General features: G+C 45.2%; 1 protein-coding gene and 1 long non-coding RNA gene across 4 annotated transcripts in view; one reads left to right on the top strand and one right to left on the bottom strand.

The window, feature by feature from the left end:
• The window catches only part of LOC123813489, a 90766-nt gene extending 79590 nt beyond the window's left edge, over positions 1-11176 (bottom strand). Inside the window, exons 1-2 of one of the 2 annotated variants that reach the window (XR_006784757.1) lie at positions 10838-11176; positions 5230-5415 (exon numbers count right to left, since the gene is read on the bottom strand). This is a non-coding gene — a long non-coding RNA (uncharacterized LOC123813489). The remainder of the gene's footprint in view (positions 1-5229; positions 5416-10837) is intronic. The other variant, XR_006784758.1, reaches the window with a different exon arrangement.
• Positions 11177-11259: 83 nt separating this feature from the next.
• On the top strand, positions 11260-20345 carry FKBP4 (FKBP prolyl isomerase 4). Of its 2 annotated transcripts, none has more exons than XM_045830518.1 (10): positions 11260-11566; positions 13560-13704; positions 14137-14279; positions 15150-15270; positions 15393-15549; positions 16187-16277; positions 16380-16463; positions 16719-16904; positions 17449-17683; positions 19550-20345. In XM_045830518.1, exons 1-10 carry the CDS (start codon positions 11462-11464, stop codon positions 19573-19575), a joined length of 1293 nt encoding a protein of 430 aa, XP_045686474.1. In that variant the 5' UTR covers positions 11260-11461; the 3' UTR covers positions 19576-20345. The 2 variants fall into 2 exon arrangements, with proteins under 2 accessions (XP_045686474.1, XP_045686473.1); XM_045830517.1 differs by having other exon boundaries at positions 17449-17688.
• The last annotated feature ends 2121 nt before the right edge of the window (positions 20346-22466 follow it).

The following is a 22466-nucleotide window of genomic DNA, read 5'->3' as shown; positions in this document are numbered from 1 at the left end:
AAACAAAATCGATAAGCCTTTAAGCAGACTCATCAAGAAAAAAAGAGAGAAGACCCAAATAAACACAATCAGAAATGAAAGAGGAGAGATTACGATAGTTACCACAGAAATACAAAGGATTGTAAGAAATTACTACAAAGAACTGTATGCCAAGAAATTTGAAAACCTAGGTGAAATGGACAAATTTCTAAAAAAATATAATCTTCCAAAACTCAATGAAAAAGAAGCAGAAAGCCTGAACAAACCAATAACAGCAAAAGAAATTGAAGCAGTAATCAAAAAACTCCCAACACACAAAAGCCCTGGACCAGATGGCTTCACAGGAGAATTCTACAAAGCATTTAAGGAAGAGTTAACCCCTATCCTTCACAGACTATTCCAAAAAATCCAAAAAGATGGGAGACTCCCAAACTCTTTTTATGAGGCCAACATCATCCTAATTCCAAAACCAGATAAATACACAACAAAGAAAGAAATCTTCAGGCCAATATTGCTGATGAACATTGACGCTAAAATCCTCAACAAAATACTGGCAAACCTCATCCAACAGTACATTAAAAAGATCATACACCATGACCAAGTGGGATTCATTCCAGGGATGCAAGGATGGTACAATATTCGCAAATCAGTAAATGTCAAATCAGTAAATCATCACATTAACAAAAGCAAATCAGTAAACAAAAGCAAATCAGTAAATGTCAAATCAGTAAATAATCACATAACAAAAGCAAAGACAAAAACCACATGATCATATCAATAGATGCAGAAAAAGCATTTGACAAGGTACAGCACCCATTCATGATAAAAACACTCGGCAAAGTGAGAATAGAGGGAGTATTCCTCAACATAATAAAGGCCATATATGAGAGACCTACAGCCAATATCATACTCAATGGGCAAAAATTAAAATCTTTTCTACTAAGATCAGGAACAAGACAAGGATGTCCACTTTCACCACTTCTATTCAATATAATACTGGAAGTTTTAGCCACAGCGATCAGACAAGAAAAAGAAATAAAAGACATCAAAATCAGAAAGGAGGAAACAAAACTGTCACAGTTTGCAGATGACATGATAGTGTACATAGAAAATCCTATAGACTCCACCAAAAAACTGCTTGACCTAATAAATGAATTTGGCAAAACAGCGGATACAAAGTCAATATCCAGAAATCAAAGGCATTTCTGTACACCAACAATGAAACAGCAGAAGCAGAGATCAAGAAAAAATCCCATTTGAAATAGCAAAAAGAAAAATAAAGTATCTAGGAATAAACCTAACGAAAGACATAAAAGACCCGTATTTAGAAAACTACATAACACTCAGGAAAGAAATCAAGGAAGACACAAACAAATGTATACATATACCGTGTTCATGGATTGGAAGAATTAATATCATCAAAATGTCCATACTACCCAAAGCAATTTACACATTCAATGCAATACCTATTAAAGTACCAATGGCTTATTTCACAGACATAGAACAAACACTTCAAAAATTTATATGGAACCATAAATGATCCCAAATAGCTGCTGCAATTTTGAGAAAGAAGAGTAAAGTAGGAGGGATCACAATACCTGACACTAAACTATACTACAAGGCCACTGTAATCAAAACAGCCTGGTACTGGCATAAAAACAGGGACATGGACCAATGGAACAGAACAGAGAGCCCAGAAATAAACCCAAGTCTCTACGGTCAATTAATATTTGACAAAGGAGGCAGTAACATAAAATGGAGTAAAAATAGCCTCTTCAACAAATGGTGTTGAGAGAACTGGACAGCTACGTGCAAAAAAATGAAACTCGAGCACCAACTTACACCTCATACAAAAATAAATTCAAGGTGGATAAAAGACTTAAATATAAACCATGACACCATTAAAGTCCTAGAGGAGAATGTAGGTAGGAAAATCTCAGATATTTCACGCAGAAACTTTTTTACTGACATGTCCCCTAGAGCAAGGGACATAAAGGAAAGAATAAACAAATGGGACCTCATCAAAATTAAAAGCTTCTGCACGGCTAAAGAAAACAGTATCAAAATAAAAAGAGAACCAACTGTATGGGAAAACATATTTGTCAATGATACCTCAGACAAGGGTTTAATCTCCAAAATATATAAAGAACTTATACACGGCTCCACTCTAAGAAGACAAGGAACCCAGTTAAAAAATGGGCAAAGGACTTAAACAGACACTTCTCCAAGGAGGACATAAAGAAAATCCAAAGACACATGAAACATGATATTGACACATGATATTGAACATCCAAAGACACATGATATTGAACATCGGTTCAATATCACTAGCTATCAGAGAGATGCAAATTAAAACCACAATGAGATCCCACTTCACACCAGTCAGAATGGCCATCATAAACAAAGCAACAAACAACAAGTGTTGGAGAGGTTGTGGAAAAAAGGGGACCCTACTGCACTGGTGGGACTGCAGACTGGTGCAACCACTATGGAAAGCAGTATGGAACTTCCTCAGGAAACTAAAAATGGATCTGCCTTTTGACCCAGCAATTCCACTGCTGGGACTATATCCTAAGAACAGTAAAACACCAATCCAAAATAACCTATGCACCCCAATGTTCATAGCAGCACAATTTACAATAGTTAGGTGCTGGAAGCAACCTAGATGCCAATCAGTAAATGAATGGATCAAAAAACTATGGTACATTTACACAACAGAATTCTATGCAGCAGAAAGAAAGAAGGAGCTCCTACCCTTTGCAACAGCTTGGATGGAGCTGGAAAGCATTATGCTAAGCGAAATAAGCCAGGCAGTGAAAGGCAAATACCATATGATCTCACCTTTAACAGGAACCTAAACAACAAAACAAAGAAACAAGAAAAATATAACCAAAGACACTGAAAAAGAGGACAGGCTGACAGTGACCAGAGGGGAGAGAAGAGGGAATTTCAGGGGAGAATGGGAAGGGTTTACAGGAACAAATTTAAAGGGCACATGGACAAAAACTAGGGGGCGCGTGGTAATGGAAGGGAAGTGGGAAGGGTTGGGTGGGTGGGCTGGAATGGGAGTAAAAGGGAGAAAACTGTACTTGAACAATGATTAAAATTAAAAAAATAAAAATAAAACATACTTTACAGAAATCTGATCTTTAATAGATAAAAGATATGAAGAGACTCTTCACCAACAATGAGAGACAAAATGGCAAAATACACAAAAAGATGCTCAATATCATTATTCATTAGGGAAATGAGAATTATAAAACCACTAGGATTTTGAGACTTCCAGCCAAGATGGAGGCATAGGTGGATGTACTGTACCTCCACGCACAACCAAGATTGGAATAACAACAATTTAGAGGTAGAATAACACCCAGAACTGACAGAAAACTTATCTGAATGGAAGTCGGACAGTCAAGAAGTTGAAATAGACCCATTCATCCAGACTGGTAGGAGGGGCGGAGGCTAGCAGCTGGGTGCGGGGTGCGGCGCAGAGAGAGGAAAGCAAGGAGAGTTGGGCGCATAAGGCAACTGGGGGGGCATGTAAGGCATCTGAGGCGCATAAGATCACAGCAGGTGGACCCTGAGCACACAAGCGGCAGCTGGCAGACCCAGTGAGGCAGCGATTGTGGGGTAGGGCAGAGCATGCAACCCAGGATCCTAGAGAAGGGACTGAGGTCCCACGGAGAACGGAGCTACCACCATTGTTCCCTCTCGACCCCGCCCCCACATACAACATCACAATCTAGTGACTGGGGTGCCCAGCCCTGGTGAACACCTAAAGCTCTGCCCCTCACCAGGAGTGACCAGACCATAAAAAAACCAAAAGAGAGATGGCTCAAACAGAAGAACAAATCAATGCCCCAGGACTCATCCTTTTAAGTGACCAAGAGACAGCTAACCTATCAGATGCACAGTTCAAAACACTGGTGATCAGGAAGCTCACAGAATTGGTTGATTTTGGTCATAAATTAGATGAACAAATGCAGGTTACCATAAAAGAAATAAAGGAAAATGCACAGGGAACCAATAGTGATGGGAAGGAAACTGGGACTCAATAGAGTGGACCAGAAGGAAGAAAGAAACAACCAAACAAGAAAGAATGGAGAAATAAGAACTAAAAAAAAAACGAGGAGAAGCTTAGGAACCTCCAGGACATCTTTAAATGTTCCAACATCTGAATTATAAGGGTACCAGAAGGGGAAGAGGAAGAGCAACACATTGAAAACGTATTTGAACAAATAATAAAAGAGAACTTCCCCAGTCTGGCAAAGGAAATAGACTTCCAGGAAGTCCAGGAAGCTCAGAGAGTCCCAAAGAAGTTGGACCGAAGAAGAAACACACCAAGGCACATCATAATTACATTAGCCAAGGTAAAAATGAAGGAGAGAATCCTAGAAGCAGCAAGAGATAAGGGGACAGTGACCTACAAAGGAGTTCCCATCAGACTGTCAGCTGATTTCTCAAAAGATACCTTACAGGCAAGAAGGGCCTGGAAAGAAGTATTCCAAGTCAGGAAAGGCAAGGGCCTACATCCCAGATTGCTCTATCCAGCAAAGTTTTCATTTAGAATGGAAGGGCAGATAAAGTGCTTCTCAGATAAGGTCAAGTTAAAGGAGTTCATCATCACCAAGCCCTTATTTTATGAAATGATAAAGGGACTTATCTAAGATTTAAAAAAAAAGCATGTATAGTAAAAGGACAGCAAACTCACAATTATTAACAACCACACCTAAGGCAAAACCAAAAGAAACTAAGCAAACAACTAGAAGAGGAACAGAACCACAGAAATGGAGATCACATGGAGGGTTAGCAACAGGGGAGTGGGAAGAAGAGAGGGGGGAAAAGGTACAGAGAATAAGTAGCATAGATTGTAGGTTGAATATAGATAGAGGGAGGGTAAGGATAGTATGAGAAATGTAGAAGCTAAAGAACTTGTAAGTATGACACATGGACATGAACTAAAGTGGGGGAATGTGGGTGGGAGAGGGTGTACAGGGTGGAGGGGAGAGAAGGGGGGAAATGGGACAACTGTAATAGCATAATCAATAAAATATATTAAAAAAAAAAGAAAAGAAAAGAAACCACTAGGATTTTCACTGCATACCCACTAGAATGGTGAAAAGACTATTGAGTATTGGCAAGGATGCAGAGCAAATGTAACTCTCATGCACTGCTGGTAGAAATACAAAATGGTATAGCCAAATCAGGAAACAGCCGAGCAGTTCTTTATAAAGTTAAACATGTACTTACCATATGGCCTAGCAAAGCCTGCTCCTCATGAGGACATGAAGAGAAATGAAAACATATTTCCAAACAAAGATTTGTACAAGGATGTTCCAGCAGCTCATTCCCAGTAGCCACAGGTTAGACACAACCCAAAAGTCCTTCATCTGGTGAACGGATCAGCAAACTGGGGCATATCCATACAATGGAATACTATTCAGGAATTAAAAAAGAAAAATGAATTGCTGATACACACAACATAGGTAAATCTCAAAAGCTTACGCTAAGTAAAAGAAGCCAGACCCAAGGGATACACACTGTACAGTTCTCTCACATGAAGTTCTCCAACAGGCTAAGCTGTAGGGGGAAGAAGGTTAGTGGCTGCCAGGGCCCAGGGAGGAGGTCTAGTGGGGCTGACTGTGAGGGGCATAAGTGAACCCTCAGGGGGAAGCAAAGGCTCTGTACTGTGGTGGTTGTGGTGGCTGCATGGCTGTGTGTATTTATCAAAACTCACTGACCTATACACTTAACATTGGTCAGTTTAGCACATATAAATCAGACCTCAGTAAAACTGGATTTAAAAAGCAATGGCATGAGAGAAAGAAAACTTGAATAAAAATAGAGAAAGAGAAACGTTTCTGAGCAGCGGGGGAATGAACTAGGGAGAAGCATGCCAGGTGGAAGGATATGGTGATCCAGGGTTAGGAGGAGCCACCAAGGAAGAGTAGGCTTGTTTTCCTCAAGGTTTAGAGAGAGAGAGGGTGTTAGATGTGAAAAATACACCTTTTTTGGCCCTGACTGGGTTGGAGCACTGTCCCTATGCACCAAGGTTCTGAGTTCGATCCCCAGTCAGGGTATATGTAAGAGTCAACCAGTGAATGCATAAATAAGTCAAACAACAAATTGATGTTTCTTCTTCTTTTCTCTCTCTGTCTCTTTCTCCTCCCCTCTTCTCCTCTCTCTCCCTCTATGTCTGCCTTCTTCTCTCTTCCTCTCTCTCTCTCTCAAAAAATTAAAATACACTCTTTCATTAGAAGAAACAAAAAATGAGAAAGAAAGAGAAAGCTAAGACCCAGGCAGATAAGCAAACAGAACAACATAAATGTCTAAAAGGCTGGCAGAAGTGTAGAAGCAGCTAAGGCTGTCTATGGGATTCTTCAAGCATTGCACGTGCATGAAGATGGAGCACCAGTCATGCTCTCAAACCTCTTAAATACCTGTGAACTAAGAAGGGAACAGATAGACCAGAAATAGATTGCTGGTTGCCAGGGGCCAGGAGCTGGGGAAGGTTGGGCAGTGATTTCTAAAGGGCACAGGATTTCTTCCTGGGGTGATGAAAACATTCTCTATTTGATTGTGGTGATGGCTGCACCACCCTGTGCATATACTAAGAGGCACCCAAATGTACACTTCAAATGGGTGAATTATACAGTATCTGAATTTTATCTCAATAAAACTTTTAGCAAAAGAAATTATTTGTATACTTGTACTACAACAATGTGAATGTACTTAGTGCCACAATACTACACACCTAAAAATGATTAAAATGGTAAGTTTCATGTTATGTATATTTTACCACAATCAAAATAAATAAATAAAAATAAAAATCAATTGTATGCCATATACTGGCAACAAACAGTTAGAAAATTAACTTTATAAAATAGCATTTACAATAGCACTCAAACCAAAAATACCTAGGAATAAATCTAATAAAAGATGTGCAAGGCCTCTATGCTGAAAAATGTAAAACATTAAAACACTGCTGACAATAAATAAAGAATACCTAAATAAGTAGAAGCACGTATAATATTCTTGGACTAGAAGACTTGGATTAGAAGTATTTAAGGTGCCAAATCTCTCTGACTTGATATATAAATTCAATGGAATCTCAACCAGAACACCAGCACTTTTTTAGACATTGACAAAATGATTCTAATATGTGTACAAAAAATGTGTTGAACCTACAAAAGCCAAGGCAATCTTAACAACAGAAGAACAAAGCTGGAGGGCTTACACTACCAGATGTCAAAACTCATTCTAAAGCTACAGCAACTAAAATACCATGTGGCACAGGGATGGATGAACAGACCTCTGGAACAAAGGAAGGTCTGCCAACAGACACAAATACATAGTCACACCTGGTGGATGACAAAGGAGCCGTTACAGTTCACTGAGGGATGGTCATCTCTCAATAAATGGGCCTGATCAACTGTACATCCATATGTAGCAAAAACAAACCTGACTCCACCTCACACTACATGTAAAAATTAACTTGGGATGGATCACAGACCTAAACATGAAAGATTTTTTTAAAAAGTTTCTAGAATTTAAAAACAAAAAGGATTCTATCATCACGACCATGGAATAGACAAAGATTTTTTAAACAAGACACACACAAAAAATCACTATCTTTCTTCTCAGATGACATGATCATCCATGTAGAAAATCCAAAAATAATCAACAACAATGAAAAACCCTAATAGAACTAACACATAATTCTATTATAGCGAGGTTGCAGAATGTAGGTTTACATGCACAAGTTCATTGCTTTTCCAAGCACCAGCAATGGACAAGTGAAACCTGAAATTAAGAATATACCATCCACACTAGCACTGCCCCCAATAACTGAAATACTTAGGTATAAATCTAGCAACATATATACAAGATCTGTATGAGAAAAATGATGAAACTCTGATGAAGGCCGTGTTTCTTTGTTCATTTTGGCAGCCTCCCTGTGTTTGTTTCCATGCATTAGATAGAGTCAACAAATGGTGGGAGAACAACAGGACACTCACAAACAAAACAATGAATGCAGACCAAGACCTTCCACTTCTGCCCAAGGACTCATGATGTGCGCAATGACGAAGTTGAGATCTGAACCCTGGTAAACCCAGCCCAGTGCCCATGAACTTAGCCTTTGCACCATGCAGGTCTCCACTATGTGCAGGCCTCACTCAGAGGTCTACTGTCTTTCACAGGGTGAAATGGAGCTGCCATCACTAAAATAAGCAAATCCATAAACCTTCCATGAAATGTATAGTAGCACTCTTCACCAGTGGTATAGTTTGTTTTCTCAGTCAACAGAGAACAAACATAGCAAGAAATTATGGAAGCGTCCTCACCATGTTTGGTATTACAGTTTTGACACAAATCATGTTGATAAGGTTCTAATTCTTAGGTTTGGTGCTATCCTGCCAAGTTTCATTATGTTCATATGTTACATAATGTGCGTGTATGCATATCTATGCACACACTCATCTCACATCCTTTTGAATGATCCAAATACTATACAATTTTTTAAATGTGTAAGAGCACTGGCACTCTATGAAGAACAAATAGCACCTTTAAAAAACAAGGTGTCCTCATGTGTGAAGGATGGGCCTAGCATTAGGGAGACGACCCAGATGAGCTCAGAATGGCTCGTTTTGGCAATGACAAAACTTCCATCCTTAGCATGACTCATCTACAGGGTACAGGGGATTTTTTTTTTTTAAGTATGTTCTTTCTCTAGCAAAAAGGGGAAATTTTCAGAAGGATTTTGAATGACTGAATGATACCACTGAAAATAACCACATTGCTAAATATCTCTGATGAGACTACTAATTCAAACGAGCTAGGAAAGGGGTAAGGAACAGGAGGGAAAGAACAAAACACTCGTGCACTTCTACACGGAATATGTGTAAGTTTTACAATCAGAAGAATGTAATGTAAATAACCAGAAATCCTGCTCTGAATTTCAAGCACCCAGTGCCCACTGACCTCCCCACTCCCTCCCATCTCCCAGCCCCCACACCCACTCACTGAGTGGGTGAAGAGCTTTCTTGCTGAAAACTTGTCCTTCTTGTCCTTTTCCCTTGCACCCTAACTTTTCCTTCTCTTATAGGCCTCTGTACTTTTAACACTTTGTTCCAATCACCACTGCTGCACTGATCACGTTAGAGTGATGACCCTGATGTATTAACCACCTGCTTGAAGGCAGGCACCATGCCAGCAAGCTGACACACACTGCCTCTTCTTTGACCATCAGAACTGCCCTCATCAACAGTGTTACTGTCCCAATAACCTGCCCCAGATCGAATGGTTAGTACACGGGTGACCCAAGTCTTTGCTTAGTCCCATGCAGGTGCTCTTTCTACTGCTATTAAGTTCTCTGTTATAATTCAGCACACAGGCACAGCTTAAGTGCTCAATTAATACGAGCTGACGGGAATCAAAAAGACATGGACTTATGCTGTTTGCTCCCAATAAAGAAAAAGGTGCAGAAAAGCATTACACTAAAGGTAAAGTTGTCTCTTCCATCCCAACTTTTTCTGCTGAATAACACGTAATGGCCCTAGCATTAAAAACTAGCACATGCTGAGACTAAGCAGGTGCATAAGAGAACAGTAAGATCACTGCCACACCTGCAAGCCAGTACCCTACCCTCCATCCCCGTCACCTGGAAGTTTGGAGGGTTTCAATACCATATCCTTTGCTGATATCCCCAGTCATCTAAGATGAAATGTCTTGCCCTGATTGGTGTGGCTCAGTGGTTTGATGATGGTTGTCCTGCAAACCCAAAGGCCGCAGGTTTGATTCCTTGTCAGGGCACATGCCTCAGTGGCAGGCCAGGTCCCTTGGTTGGGAGACCTGCGAAAGGCAATCTTCTGATGTTTCTCTCACACATCCATGTTTCTCTCCCTCTCTTTCCCCTTCCCCTCCCCTTTCTCTAAAGAAATAAGTAAACAATTTTAAGAAAAGAGAAATGTCTTCGTTGTGGCTAAATTCATGTGCTGTAAATTGCTGGAGACACTGGTTTTATTTCTTCTGCATCTCCTTTCAGTAAAGTCCGATCAGAGAGGATTATGAGTTGAATTATCACATTATGTTAAGGTAATGAAATTTCATGTGTAACAGCCCTTTTGGTTACCTACCTAAATAGAACAGATTGCCTCCAACAGCACAGTGCCACACCCATAGCCAGTCCTCAAAAAAAAATTTTATTATTGGAATAAAATTCATATAGCCAGTGATTATTTGATACCACTCACCAGGCACTACGCTAAACTGGGGTTAAGTGCTTATCAAAATCAAGACCCTTTCTACAAAAATCTTGTTGTCAAAAAGCAATTGTTTGGGTAACTAGGTGCTGCAAAGCTTTGACCTGCCACACAGGTGCTCTGCCCTCCACAGATAAATACTTGGGAACCAAATAATAAGAAAATATACCTTGCCACGGCCTTTAGTAAAATGGAACGACTTTTTCATGAGTTGAAACCATTTTTTTTAATATTAACCTAAAGAGCAGTTTAATTATCTGGAACGGACCATTCAATACCTGCCCCGTATAAGAATCCTTAGCTAAGCTGGTCATTTCTTGCAAATCGACTGCTCCAAGAGCTGAAGGAGGAACATCTTCCGAACTCTGGGAAAACTGCGGCTGCTCTCGTCCAATTCTGGGCACTGGGGTAAGCGCTCTTCACTCAGTGCACCTCCCCCGGCCCCCCAGTTCCTATCCCCTTCCCGTCTTCCTCCCCAATTCGTTAAGTGTCCTTTCTGAGGGAACGCGGGGTAGGCCGTGCGGCCAGTATGTACGGTCGGCATTAATAAATAGGTTCGTCTGGGTCCCAAGGGAGACGGACGCGCAGCTACTTACTTCCCGCAAACCACTCTCTGAGCAAACCACGCAGCAGGCGGCAATGTTTGGGGAGGATCTGGCTTGGCAGGCTAAGTACTGGGGTGGTGTAGGGGCATGGAGAAGGATCTGGAAGAATCCGGTTAGACCGGGAAGCGGGAGAGCCCAGAAGAGTGTGGTGCCGGGGGGAAGGGCGGTCCTCAGATTCCGGGGATCTCAGGAGTGGGGGTAGGAGGGCCGTGCAGCAGCAAGAGGAATGAACCACAAATAGAAGATTTCACTTTAGCCCCCACAGCATTATAGCCCCAACCCCCTTAGCCTCAGGCGTCTCGAGAAACTTCTCCACCCCCACCCACTCGGTCCCGCGCTCCCTCTCCGGCTCCTCCCAGCCCCTCCCTCCGCGGCTGGTGGGACCAATCGCTCCCTCGGCCGCTCAGTACCCGCCTACTCCGCCTCCCGAGCCGGCTCTTCTGCGGGCGGCTAGCGCGCGGGGAGCCTGAGGGGCTCGCGCGTTGGACCAGTTAGTTGGCTGTTCGGAGGCTGCGAAGCCGGCTCCCGCACCCAGGTGCAGATAGGCCGGCGGCAGAGAGGGCTTGTCTCGCGCCCTCTACCCAGTTCCAGGAGTAAACGGCGCTCGGAGTGGCCATGACCGCCGAGGAGATGAAGACGGCCGAGAGTGGGGTGCAGCCGGCGACCCTCGGAATCGAGGGAGTGGACATCAGCCCCAAGCAGGATGAAGGCGTGCTGAAGGTAAGGGCTGGGACGCGGGGGGAACACAGGGCCAGGTGGGGGCGGCAGAGCCCGGAGCGCCCATCGCAGCCGCCTTCCCGCCGAGCCTGGAAGCCGCCGGCCGAGGCACGGGACGGGGATGGCGGCCTCTGCAGGCTCCGGCCGGTCGTGGACTGCTCCTGCAGCCGGCGGTCGGTTGCATTGCCTTTCTGAACTAGGCTGCGTAGTTTGGGAGTTGAGGGCGGCCTCAGGCTCTAAAGCAGGTAGCCTAGGTGCGCGGACCTACTCTTGGCCGTTATTCCAGCCCCCTTGGAGGCCGGTGGTCTGGACTCAGGTCCCCAGCCCTGCAGCGCCAACTGCGGCGTTCCTGGTGCAGTGGGGCGGGGGAGTAGGGGAGGGACCGGCTCGCCGGTGCACGTGAGCGGCAGCCAGGGCCCTAGGGCAGCGTGCACCCGGGGCGGGGCCTGCTGCGACCCCGCAGCTGCGGCAGAGCTGCCAGCTCCATCCTTGCCAGCCGCAGCCTGGAAGGGCCGGGCCGCCTTCATCAGTGGTGGTGCGAGACCTCGCTAACCCTTGGCAATTAAATATTAGCTAGGACCAGAAGTGGGTCACAAGAGTAATGTACTGTCCCAGAGCTTTCTGTGCAACTTGGCCCCCGGACCTGGCCTCGAGGAAGGTTCTGGCACCCAGCACCCTCCCGTTAGTCCCTTTCTAAAGGCTGGGACTTAGCTAGGTCACCCGCTCAGCCACGCTGTATCCCATCCCCCCAGCCCCGGGAAACCGAGGTAGCAGTGCATGCCGGGACCTGTAGTTCCTCCTTCCACCTCGGACCGCCCCCCACCTTCCTGATTTGGGACTTGGGGTTTGCGGCCCAAAGAGGTTGCTTTGCTTGGGAGCCTGCTGCTGTGCGTGAGATGGGCAAAATTCCTGCAGTCCCTATCTGCTCCACAAATGCATGTGACTCCCCCCCCCCCCACCCCACCCGCCAAGATCTTGGAATCTGAGGCTGCTCTGCCGATGGGCATGTGGCTTTCCCTTCTCTCTCCAGGGTCCTAGTGATTTCTACCAAGTGTTTATTCCAGGAAGGGTCATTTCCCCTTTTATCCTCCACCCCTTTCCCTTTTATTTTCTACTCAATCTCCTGTCTGTTCTATCACGCTTTCCTTTAGAGGTCATGACACACCTACCAGGTGGCCCTTGGAGGGACCTTTGATAAATGCTAAGGAAGAGAAGCCTCGGCTTATAAATTCCTGGGAAATACTCTTAGCCCAGAAATACAGGACTTAAACTAGCCTACGAGTCAGGAATGCTGTGTCCTGAGTCCAGGTTAAGGGCCCTGTGCTGGTAGATTCCCTCTCTCAGAGGCTTCATTGCTCACACTGATCTCCAAACAGGGCCCTGATCAGAGGGTCACTGGCATTTAGGAAGAATGAAAACAAAGAGCGTAAATATTTCTTCCTTTGCTGCTGATAAATTTTACCAATTGAATCCTCCAGCAACTCTGACAGAGATGGTCATCACTCCAAATAAGGTCTAGAGAGTCTGAGTGACTATCCAAGATCATACAGCAAAAACTTGAACTTGGGTCTTTTGTCTCCAAGGATTGTTTTCTCTGTTGTTGTTGTTGTTGTTGTTGTGTTTGTTTGTTTGTTTGTTTTTTAAGAGAGAGACCTATTTGTTGTTACACGTATTGGTTGCTGCTTGTGTATGCGCCCTGACTGGAGATTGAACCTGCAACCTTGGTTTGTCAAGACAACACTCTAACCAACTGCGCCACGTGGCCAGGGCTTGTCTGCAGTTTTTCAAGCCAAGTCGTGTCACACCTCAAGAAAGACAGGGAGGTTATTTGGCTTCTAGCTAAGTTCTGTATCAGAGTCCTTTGAGATTGGTCCCTTGACTCTATTTACAAGGAGGCAGGAGACTCCCTCTATGTACCTGTCAGAAACGTGCAGGCTGTTTTGTGCCTCTTTCTGCCCCAATCCCTGAGTACTCACCTTCTCCCCCTTCCTCCCAGGTCATCAAGCGAGAGGGCATGGGCACAGAGATGCCCATGACTGGGGACCGAGTCTTTGTTCACTACACTGGCTGGTTGTTAGATGGCACCAAGTTTGACTCCAGTCTGGACCGCAAAGACAAATTCTCCTTTGATCTGGGAAAAGGTAGGCAAAACCTAGACTTGGTAGCTAGGTTTCTGGGAGAATGTAAATGGTGACAAGCAGTAGCCATGTTTTCAGAAGCTTAAGGAGGAATGGTTTAGTGCGAACTGCTGATTTTTTTTGTTGTTACTCCTTTTTCTTTCACTGTCCTATAAGTATACTGAGTCCTCTCCCTGCTCTGATCACTCTGAGTACCTTACTTCCTCTTCAGAAGTGGCTACCTTGTTTCTTGAACATCTTTGTTCCAGAGTTGAGCGGTTTAGTTTGTTGGTTTGGTTTTTAGGGGCCCTGAGATGACAGCCCTGATTGCAGCCCCATGTTTCTACCTTCTAAAGAGTGTCCAGCTTCCCCTCAGGCATCGTACCCTGGGGCCACAGAGCCCAGAGTCAGTTCCCTGCCAAGGAGGAAGGACCTGTTTGTTTTCTGTACCTACAGGGGAGGTCATCAAGGCTTGGGACATTGCTGTAGCAACCATGAAGGTGGGAGAAGTATGCCGCATCACCTGCAAGCCAGAATATGCCTACGGTTTGGCAGGCAGCCCTCCAAAAATCCCTTCCAATGCCACGCTTGTGTTTGAGGTAAGTGTCCAGCCAGAGAGCAACACAAAGAGCCAGCCTTACCTCAGCTCAGGGCCTGGCTACCCTCCAGTCCTTCCTGCCTCTTGGAGACAATGTAGCCATAGCTAAGGGCCTGGCCTTAGGGGCAAAGAGAAATGGTGAGGACAGTTGGCTTTGCTGTGCACACAGCTTGCTGCTGCCAGAATAGAAGCTACAGTGGAGGTTTTGGGTGGGAAGAGGTAGCCACAGCCCCTCTTCAGACTCGAGGCAGTAATGGGTGGAGACGTGTGTATCTCAAGCATGGTGCCCAGAGGAGACAGGGTATAATTTGAACCGAAAGGAGCCAGGAGGTCAGAATGTGTATGCAGTTACAAATGACAGTATAGAATGTTGGCGCCTAGAGATAAGAGGAGGGGGGAAATGCTTCCCCCTGTGGGTGAGGGAGGTGAGGAAAGTTTCCTGTGCGGAGATGGAACTTGACACTGGTCAGTCTGCAAGTAGTTGGGCCCTAATTACCACAAATGACTTGGAGGATGTTCAGAAGACTGCTGAAAGATGTTGGGTCATTTCTAACGCTGTCAGACTGGGCTTCTCAAGTAGCTGAGTTAGGATTGACTAGAACCTGTCCTTACTATGCAGAGCAGGGAGCACATAGATTGATCTCCTGAGGTTAACTGAAATCTGGGTGGCCTGCCCACCTCTACTGAAGTTGAGACTGGGGCAAATCCTGAGAACTTGTCAAAAGTGCCACTTGGTTCGCTCCTAGCATGGCTGCCCTCCTGGTCAGACCTTGTCTGGGAGTTAGGAGGGACTCTTAGTGAGAGAGAGTTGTGTCTCACTGTTGATAAGTTAGTGCTGACAGAACTTGTCACCCTATGCCTTGTCCCACAGGTAGAGTTGTGCGAGTTCAAGGGAGAGGACCTAACAGAGGAAGAAGACGGGGGAATCATCCGGAGAATACAGACTCGGGGCGAAGGCTATGCCAGGCCCAATGAGGGTGCTGTGGTGGAGGGTGAGAACACCAGGGCGTCTTGGGGGCAGGAAGTGATGAGACCATAGAGGGATGCCTATGGCATCCTTCTTCAGTTGCCTCCCCACTCATGCACTTGGTACATTGCCTTTCTTGCATGCCAGTCGCACTGGAAGGGTACTACAAGGACCAGATTTTTGACCAGCGGGAGCTCCACTTTGAGATTGGCGAGGGGGAGAGTCTGGATCTGCCTAGTGGGCTGGAGAAAGCCATTCAGCACATGGAAAAAGGAGAACATTCCATTGTGTACCTCAAGCCCAGGTAAGGAGTGGGCTTGGTAGAGCACGTAGGTGAAGCGAGGTCAGAGATCTACATGTCCCCAGTGAGTTAAATGTACGGCCATGTGTATCCTCTCCTCGGTGTGTGTTCACTACCCCCACAGCCTCGTCGTGCTCACTGTGCCTCTGGGCACACCAAACATAGACCATTATGGTCTTTTCACTGTATTTAGGAGCGTGGCCACAACTGTCCACATCTCCTCGGATCAAAGCATAATCTTTTCAGTCATGGCTGCTGCAGACTCTCTTCTTTACCAACATCAAGGTTTTCATGTTCCATTGGTTCACTCGCTTGTTGGTGATGTTTATGGAAGCACACTTACTCTGTGCCATGCATGAGGCTGACAGTTTCTAGTTTCTCAGAGACATTGTTCCTGCCACCAATTGACTCATTTTTCAGCCAGATGCCAGTTCAGTTAGTAATCATGTGAGTGTATGTACAGCATGAGCTGTCACAAGGGTATGTAAGATACCAAGAGAAAAACTAATTGCGTTCAGAGGTCAGGGAAGATTCTGCCACACAGGACACAGAGGTACTTCCCAGGAAACAGGAAGTCTTTTCAGTGTGGAGCAGGTTAACTGCTGATGAAATGGCTTAGAGGCTTTTTCTGCCCCCACAGTTATGCTTTCGGCAGTGTTGGGAAGGAAAAGTTCCAAATCCCACCAAACGCTGACCTGAAATATGAAATCCGCCTCCAGAGTTTTGAGAAGGTGAGTTAGCTTAAGGTCCTCCCTAACCTGAAGTCATGTCCCACCCTGGAGGTGACTCTCTGGCATCACTGACAGTTGTGTTTCTCCCTTGGGGGATGGCAGGCCAAGGAGTCTTGGGAGATGAATTCAGAGGAGAAGCTGGAACAGAGCTGCATAGTGAAAGAGCGGGGCACTGTGTACTTCAAGGTGAGCCAGCAGCCACGGTCCTGAGGACACGCCTAGGGAGGGCTCCTCTGGGCCCGCCTTTGCCTGTCGATGGCTGAGGTCAGTTCCTGCCACAGAGTGGACAAGTGGCACATGCAGTCTTCACTTAGTACAAGCCAGCTGGTCTTGCCTGGGGGCATTGAGGGTGGGAATGGGTAGGACTCTCTTAGGCCCACGGGTCACTGATGACTATGGGGTATGACAGCTTGGTGCCACTGAGCCTCCCTCCCATTCTAGGAAGGCAAGTATAAGCAAGCTTTACTGCAATACAAGAAGATCGTGTCCTGGTTGGAATACGAGTCAAGTTTCTCTGATGAGGACGCACAGAAAGCACGGGCCCTTCGGCTAGCTTCTCATCTCAACTTGGCCATGTGTCATCTGAAACTACAGGCCTTCTCAGCTGCCATTGAGAGCTGTAACAAGGTGAGGCCCCTTTAAAGAAGTATGGGAGCAACATTCACAGGCGAGGTTGACAGTGAGCTGCTATCATGTCTGAAAGTTGCCCTCAGTGACTAAGGTAGAAATAAGCAGGATGGACTGTTGGGAGCTCAGCGATTCAGGACCCAGAGGCAGGGGATGAGAAGCAAGCACTTCAGTGGAAGGAGGCAGGTAACCCAGAGCTAGAAGGACACACTGGATGGAAAGAGCTACTTAAATGTTTGCTTCACCCTGATTCTTAGCTGCTCCCTCTTACATACCTGCCTTATTCTAAAGAGAATGTAAATGTTATCAGAGGTCCTTCTCCTCCATCTGAAGACCTATCTTCCCTCTCTGCCTCCTGGACTGAAAGAGATTCCGTCATAGACCTTGGTCTTGTCTGTTTTATGTCTCAAGACACATTCTTTTACGGGCAGAGCCAGCCATTTGCATTTCCCATCATACTACTGAGGGTACCTTGGAAACCCAGTCTTGGCCAGGTGAGCTACGGGAGCTGAGGTCTTACTGTTGATTCCTCGTCCACCATTAGGCACTGGAGCTGGACAGCGACAATGAGAAGGGCCTTTTCCGCCGGGGAGAGGCCCACCTGGCAGTGAATGACTGTGACTTGGCACGGGCTGACTTCCAGAAGGTCCTGCAGCTCTACCCCAGCAACAAAGCTGCCAAGGCCCAGCTGGCTGTTTGCCAGCAGCGGATCCGCAAGCAGCTTGCACGGGAGAAGAAGCTCTATGCCAATATGTTTGAGAGGCTGGCTGAGGAGGAGGGTAAGGTGAGGATTTAAACAGGTGTAGGGACGAGGTAATGTCTCTTTTGTCTATCTCATCTCTTCATCCTGTGCCCAACCCAGCTGGTGTGGGCTCTTTGTGCCTGTGGTTGTCTGTGCCAGTTCTGGAAACCAGAAGTTGCCCTCATCCCTGGAGCAGTGGCATGGATATTCTCTGAGTAAAAACCCCTGCTGTCAGGGCTAGCATTCCTTGGTGGTCAGGGCAGGAAACCACTTGTAAGTCCTAGAGGTCAGGAGTCAGTTGCCCAGTGTGCTTCCTAACATGTGTTCTCGGTCCCTTTTTAAAATAGTAATGCAATTACATAGTTAAATTCAAATTTGTACAAAAGAATGTAGGAAAAAGTCTACCGCTGCCCAAAAGCAACTGATAATTACCAGTTCTTGTATCATCCAGTATATTGAACACATTTATAAGCAGACACATTGATGTTTTCTCCCTTTTCCCTGATAAAAGGCAACATGTTCTACCTGTTTTTTATACCACGCTTTCTTGGTATCAAATCTGGATGCTTATTTTACATCAATAACCAAAAGAGTTTTCATGTTCTTTCTTATGCTTAAGTAGTTAGCATTTGATTGTACAGATACATTGTATTTCATTTACCCAGTGCCCTATTTCTAGTCAGTGTCCTAAACCAGCACTGTCCAATAGAAATAAAATGCAAACCACATACATAATGTTAAATTTTTGAGTAGCTGTGTTAACGAAAAAGAAACAGGTAAAATTAATTTTTAAAAGATTTTATTTTTAGAGAGAGAGGTTGGGGGGAGAAAAAACATCAGTTGACTTCCTCTCACACACCCTCAGCTGGGGGCCTGGCCCACAACCCAGGCATGTGCCTTGACTGGGAATTGAACTGTCAACCTTTCTGTTCACAGGCCAGCACTCAACCCACTGAGCCACACCAGCCAGGGCTGAAATTGATTTTAATACTTTCTAGTTGACCCAGGGCATCTAAATATTGCAACATGTAATTCTTTTAATTTGAATTTATGTGTTTTAGACTTAAGTCATCAAAATTCAATGCTTGTTTTATACTTATATCAATTTGATCTAGCCATGTTTTTTTAAGTGTGTGTGTGTGTGTGTGTGTGTGTGTGTTTTATATATGTTTTAGAGAGGGAAAGGGAGGGAGAAGGAGGAAGAGAAACACCAATGTGTGGTTGCTTCTCGCACGCCTCCCACTGAGGACCTGGCCCTCGACCCAGGCATGTGCCCTAGGCTGGGAATTGAACCAGCAACCACACCAGCCAGGGTGTGATCTAGCCATATTTAAAGTGATCAGTAGCCACATGTAGCTACCATGGTGGACAAGTACAGTTCTAAACAATATTGCATGTGCAAGTGTATCTTCAGGACACATCTCGAAAAGTAATTTCTGTGTCTGTAATTCTGCTAGAAGTTAATGTGTATGTTTTTGTTTTGGGGGGTTTGTTTTGTTTTGTTAGATTTTATTTATTTTAGACAGGGAAGGGAGGGAAAAAGAAAGGGAGAGAAACTTCAATGTGTGGTTGCCTCTCACGCATTCCCCCACTGGGAACCTGGCCTGGCCTATAACCCAGGCATGTACCCTGAATGGGAATCAAACAGATGAGCCTTTGGTTCGCAGGCTGGTGCTCAATCCACTGAGCCACACTAGCCAGGGCAATGTGTACTTTTTTTTACTTGGGAATGAGTATGTTTGGGTACAGACTATATATACATGGTGTCAGGGTGCTAGGTATGTCTCATCAGATCAGTTGAATGCAGGCAGGCAAGAGTATGGGGACATGGAGTAAAAGTCACCTTTCTCATCAGGTCACTGGGCCAAATGAGAACTGGAATTTATCCTCTTTCTTCTCACAGGCCAAGGCAGCAGGGGACCATGCTGATGCAGAGATGAAGGATGAGCAGAAGGATGTGGCAGGGAGCCAGCCTCAGGTGGAAACAGAAGCATAGCCTCTCCCCAGCCCTATTCCTGCAGGTGCCTGCTTCCCCTGCTCCCTGCTCTGCTTCACCCTGTTTGTTTTGTAAAAAACTGAAGAGTTTTGAGTGAATTAGACCTTTATTTTTCTATCTGGTTGGATGGTGGCTTTGGGGGAAGGGGGAAAGGAGTAGGCTGGGGGATTGAGGTAGGGGATCATTTTAGGTGTTTTACCCCTTCTTCCCCTCCCCCTTCCTCCATTACACATGAACGAATGTCCATCCACACACACACTCAAGGATTTTAATTTATTTTGCTTCCTCTTTTTGCTTTGTCAATTTGTCGAATGGTAGAAGGGGGTTAGTGGTATGGATGTGGGTCAGATGTGAAACCAGGGTGTAGAGGGACACTTCCTGGGCAGCCATTTTCCTTCTCCCTGTCCATTTCGAAACATGTGGCCTCCATGTGGGTGCTAGGGGCATGGGAAAAACCACTGTTGTGCCCATTACCTCTCTCTGTTCCCTTCCTCGCTCTGATGGTGTGGTTGATGTCTTCTGGTGTCATGGTGACCACCCCCTTTATCCCCTCCCAGTATTTCCTCTCAGACCTGTTTGCCTTCTCAGCCAGGTCATGTCCCCCCACCCCTCCTCACCACCTCAGCCTCTTTGCACATTGCTGAAGGTCAAGGCCCATCTCAAGTTCTGCACTTGAGCAATAAAGTGGAAACAATAAAACCTGTGTTGGGCATCCCTTTTTGTTTTGGCCTCAGAGGGTGGGCACTGGTGGCTGCACTGGGGATAAAATTAAGGGAGTTACCCACCACATACATCCCCAGTCCTGCTTAAATGCAGCACCTGGTAGAGAAGCTGTAGTTGGCCTTTTGGGTCCCACACGGGCTGCAGCCAGGGCCTTTGCTGAGGCCTAGCCATTGCTTCCAGCACTGCCCCCAGCAGCCTGGCAATGTTGCCAACTTTGGTCATCTTTCCAAACAAAGAGGAACATGTGAATGTCTAAACTACAGGCGCCACTTGTAATTTTGAGGTTAGATTTGTCTTTCTGCCTGATTGAGCAGAAAGCACAATCATCCTTGGCTTCTTTAAAATCCCAAAAGTCACTAACACCTCCTGTCAGAGACCTTTTCATGATGAAGATGAAGCAAGAAGTACAGTCCTCAAGCCAGGGAACACAGGCACTTAGGGCCGCTTTCCAACTTCCTTCTGGGCCCTAACAGGAAAAAAAATTTTTTCTGGTTTGACCCTTCACCCCTGTAGCATGGGGCCCTGGGGAGAAGCCAAGGAGCACAGGCAGCAAGCCAGAGTGACATCCATGCCCCTATCCTGTGCGGGCTGTTTAATTCCTGCACAGTGACAGCGTGCCTACCCACATGACTGCAGAGTTCCTTCTAAAAGAATTTCCTCCATACTTTTACTATGGAAGATGGAGCTTATGTGTGAAAAAGTTTTGCCAACTCACACAGCATGGCTGGTGCTGGAGCAAGAACTAAAATTTGGGCATTGTTTTGCCAGTGTCCTCATTTTCTCTTTTGATAGATTCACATCATCATCCTGGGTTTGGCACATGTGTCTTTGTGTTATTCCAAAGTTAGATGTGACCCTGCAGTTGATGATAACAGCTAGCCCTCATTTAGCATGGCATAAGCCTAGTACTAGGTGAAGAGCTTCATGCAGATTCACATCCTTGCAAACCATCCTACAAAGGATATGCCACCCCATTTTACAGATGAGGAAACAAAGGCTCAGAAGTTACTGGAAAGGTCTGCCTAGAATATGAGATCCCGAGCAAATCCAAAGTCAGCCATGAGATTCATGTGACATTGGGCAAGTTGAGACTCAGCTGCAAAAATAAGGAAACAGACAAAGTGCTCCTAAGGTTCTTTCCAGCTCTGAGTGCTATAGGAATCCAGGAATTTAAAACAATCACTTGTGCCCTACCTGGGTAGCTCAGTTAGAGCATCATCATGATATACTGAGGTTGTGGGTTTGAACCCAGGTCTGGGCACATACAAGAGTCAACCAATGAATGTATAACTAGGTGCAACAAATTGATTTTTCTTCCTCTATGTAATGTCAATAAATAAAAATTTAATAAATAAAACCACCACTTGTGTAGCACCCTGTAGCTGGACAAGTCTTGATTTATATGACGTTATAACTGTCTTGTGAGGATGTTTCATTAAACTGGCCAGAAGTCTAAGGTTAAAGATAAACCTACCACCTACTCCACTCTGCTCTGAGTCAATGCTCAAATTCATTTCCCAGGTAGTTGCACCTTCCTCACCAACACTTAAATCTTTCCATATGGAGAGGATGTGCTCAAATGAGGAAAACTAGGAGCAACCAGTACTTTCAGCTGTTAGTGCAAATTTGCAGGTGGTTTCTGGAAAATTTTAAATAGGGTTTGTCTTCCTAGTGCTGGCTCAAACATCAAGTTCCACAAAGTTTATTTCCCAAGTACTGTATTTCCAGTCTCTCCATTCTGTCAAGTTCCCCCCCCCCCGCCCCCCACATCACTATGCACCTCCAGCCTGCTCTCTTGTCCTACAAGACTTAACGTTGCATTCCCTCATGGCCCACCTTTTACTCTGCACAGCATTCAAATTATATCCTTCCAACTGCTTAATACAGTCAAGGATTTCCCATCCCATTTATGCATAAGATCATAATCTATCACAGGCCACAAACCCCTTTAAGGTGTGGCCTAGCCTGCCTTACATAATTCACATTTGACTCTCCACTCTATCAGCCACACTACCCTGAGAGTGAGTATAGGGTGAATAGTGTTATCTCAACTGGAGAAATAATCTGTAAAATATGTTATAAGTGGGACTAGTGAAAAATA

The sequence above is a fragment of the Phyllostomus hastatus genome, unplaced genomic scaffold (assembly GCF_019186645.2).
Source record: "Phyllostomus hastatus isolate PE091 unplaced genomic scaffold, TTU_PhHast_1.1 phas_contig_152, whole genome shotgun sequence".
NCBI classification, from domain to species: domain Eukaryota; kingdom Metazoa; phylum Chordata; class Mammalia; order Chiroptera; family Phyllostomidae; genus Phyllostomus; species Phyllostomus hastatus.
The sequence above is the reverse complement of the archived record's forward strand: the minus strand, read 5'-3'. Positions and strand labels throughout refer to the sequence as shown.

What these genes read in the sequence shown, in the direction of transcription:
- FKBP4 (XM_045830517.1), top strand. Translation starts at nt 11,462, where the DNA reads ATGACCGCCGAGGAGATGAAGACGGCCGAGAGTGGGGTGCAGCCGGCG. An exon ending in AGGATGAAGGCGTGCTGAAG is followed by an intron (nt 11,567 to 13,559) that starts GTAAGGGCTGGG and finishes CCTTCCTCCCAG; the next exon opens with GTCATCAAGCGAGAGGGCAT. An exon ending in CCATTGAGAGCTGTAACAAG is followed by an intron (nt 16,905 to 17,448) that starts GTGAGGCCCCTT and finishes GTCCACCATTAG; the next exon opens with GCACTGGAGCTGGACAGCGA.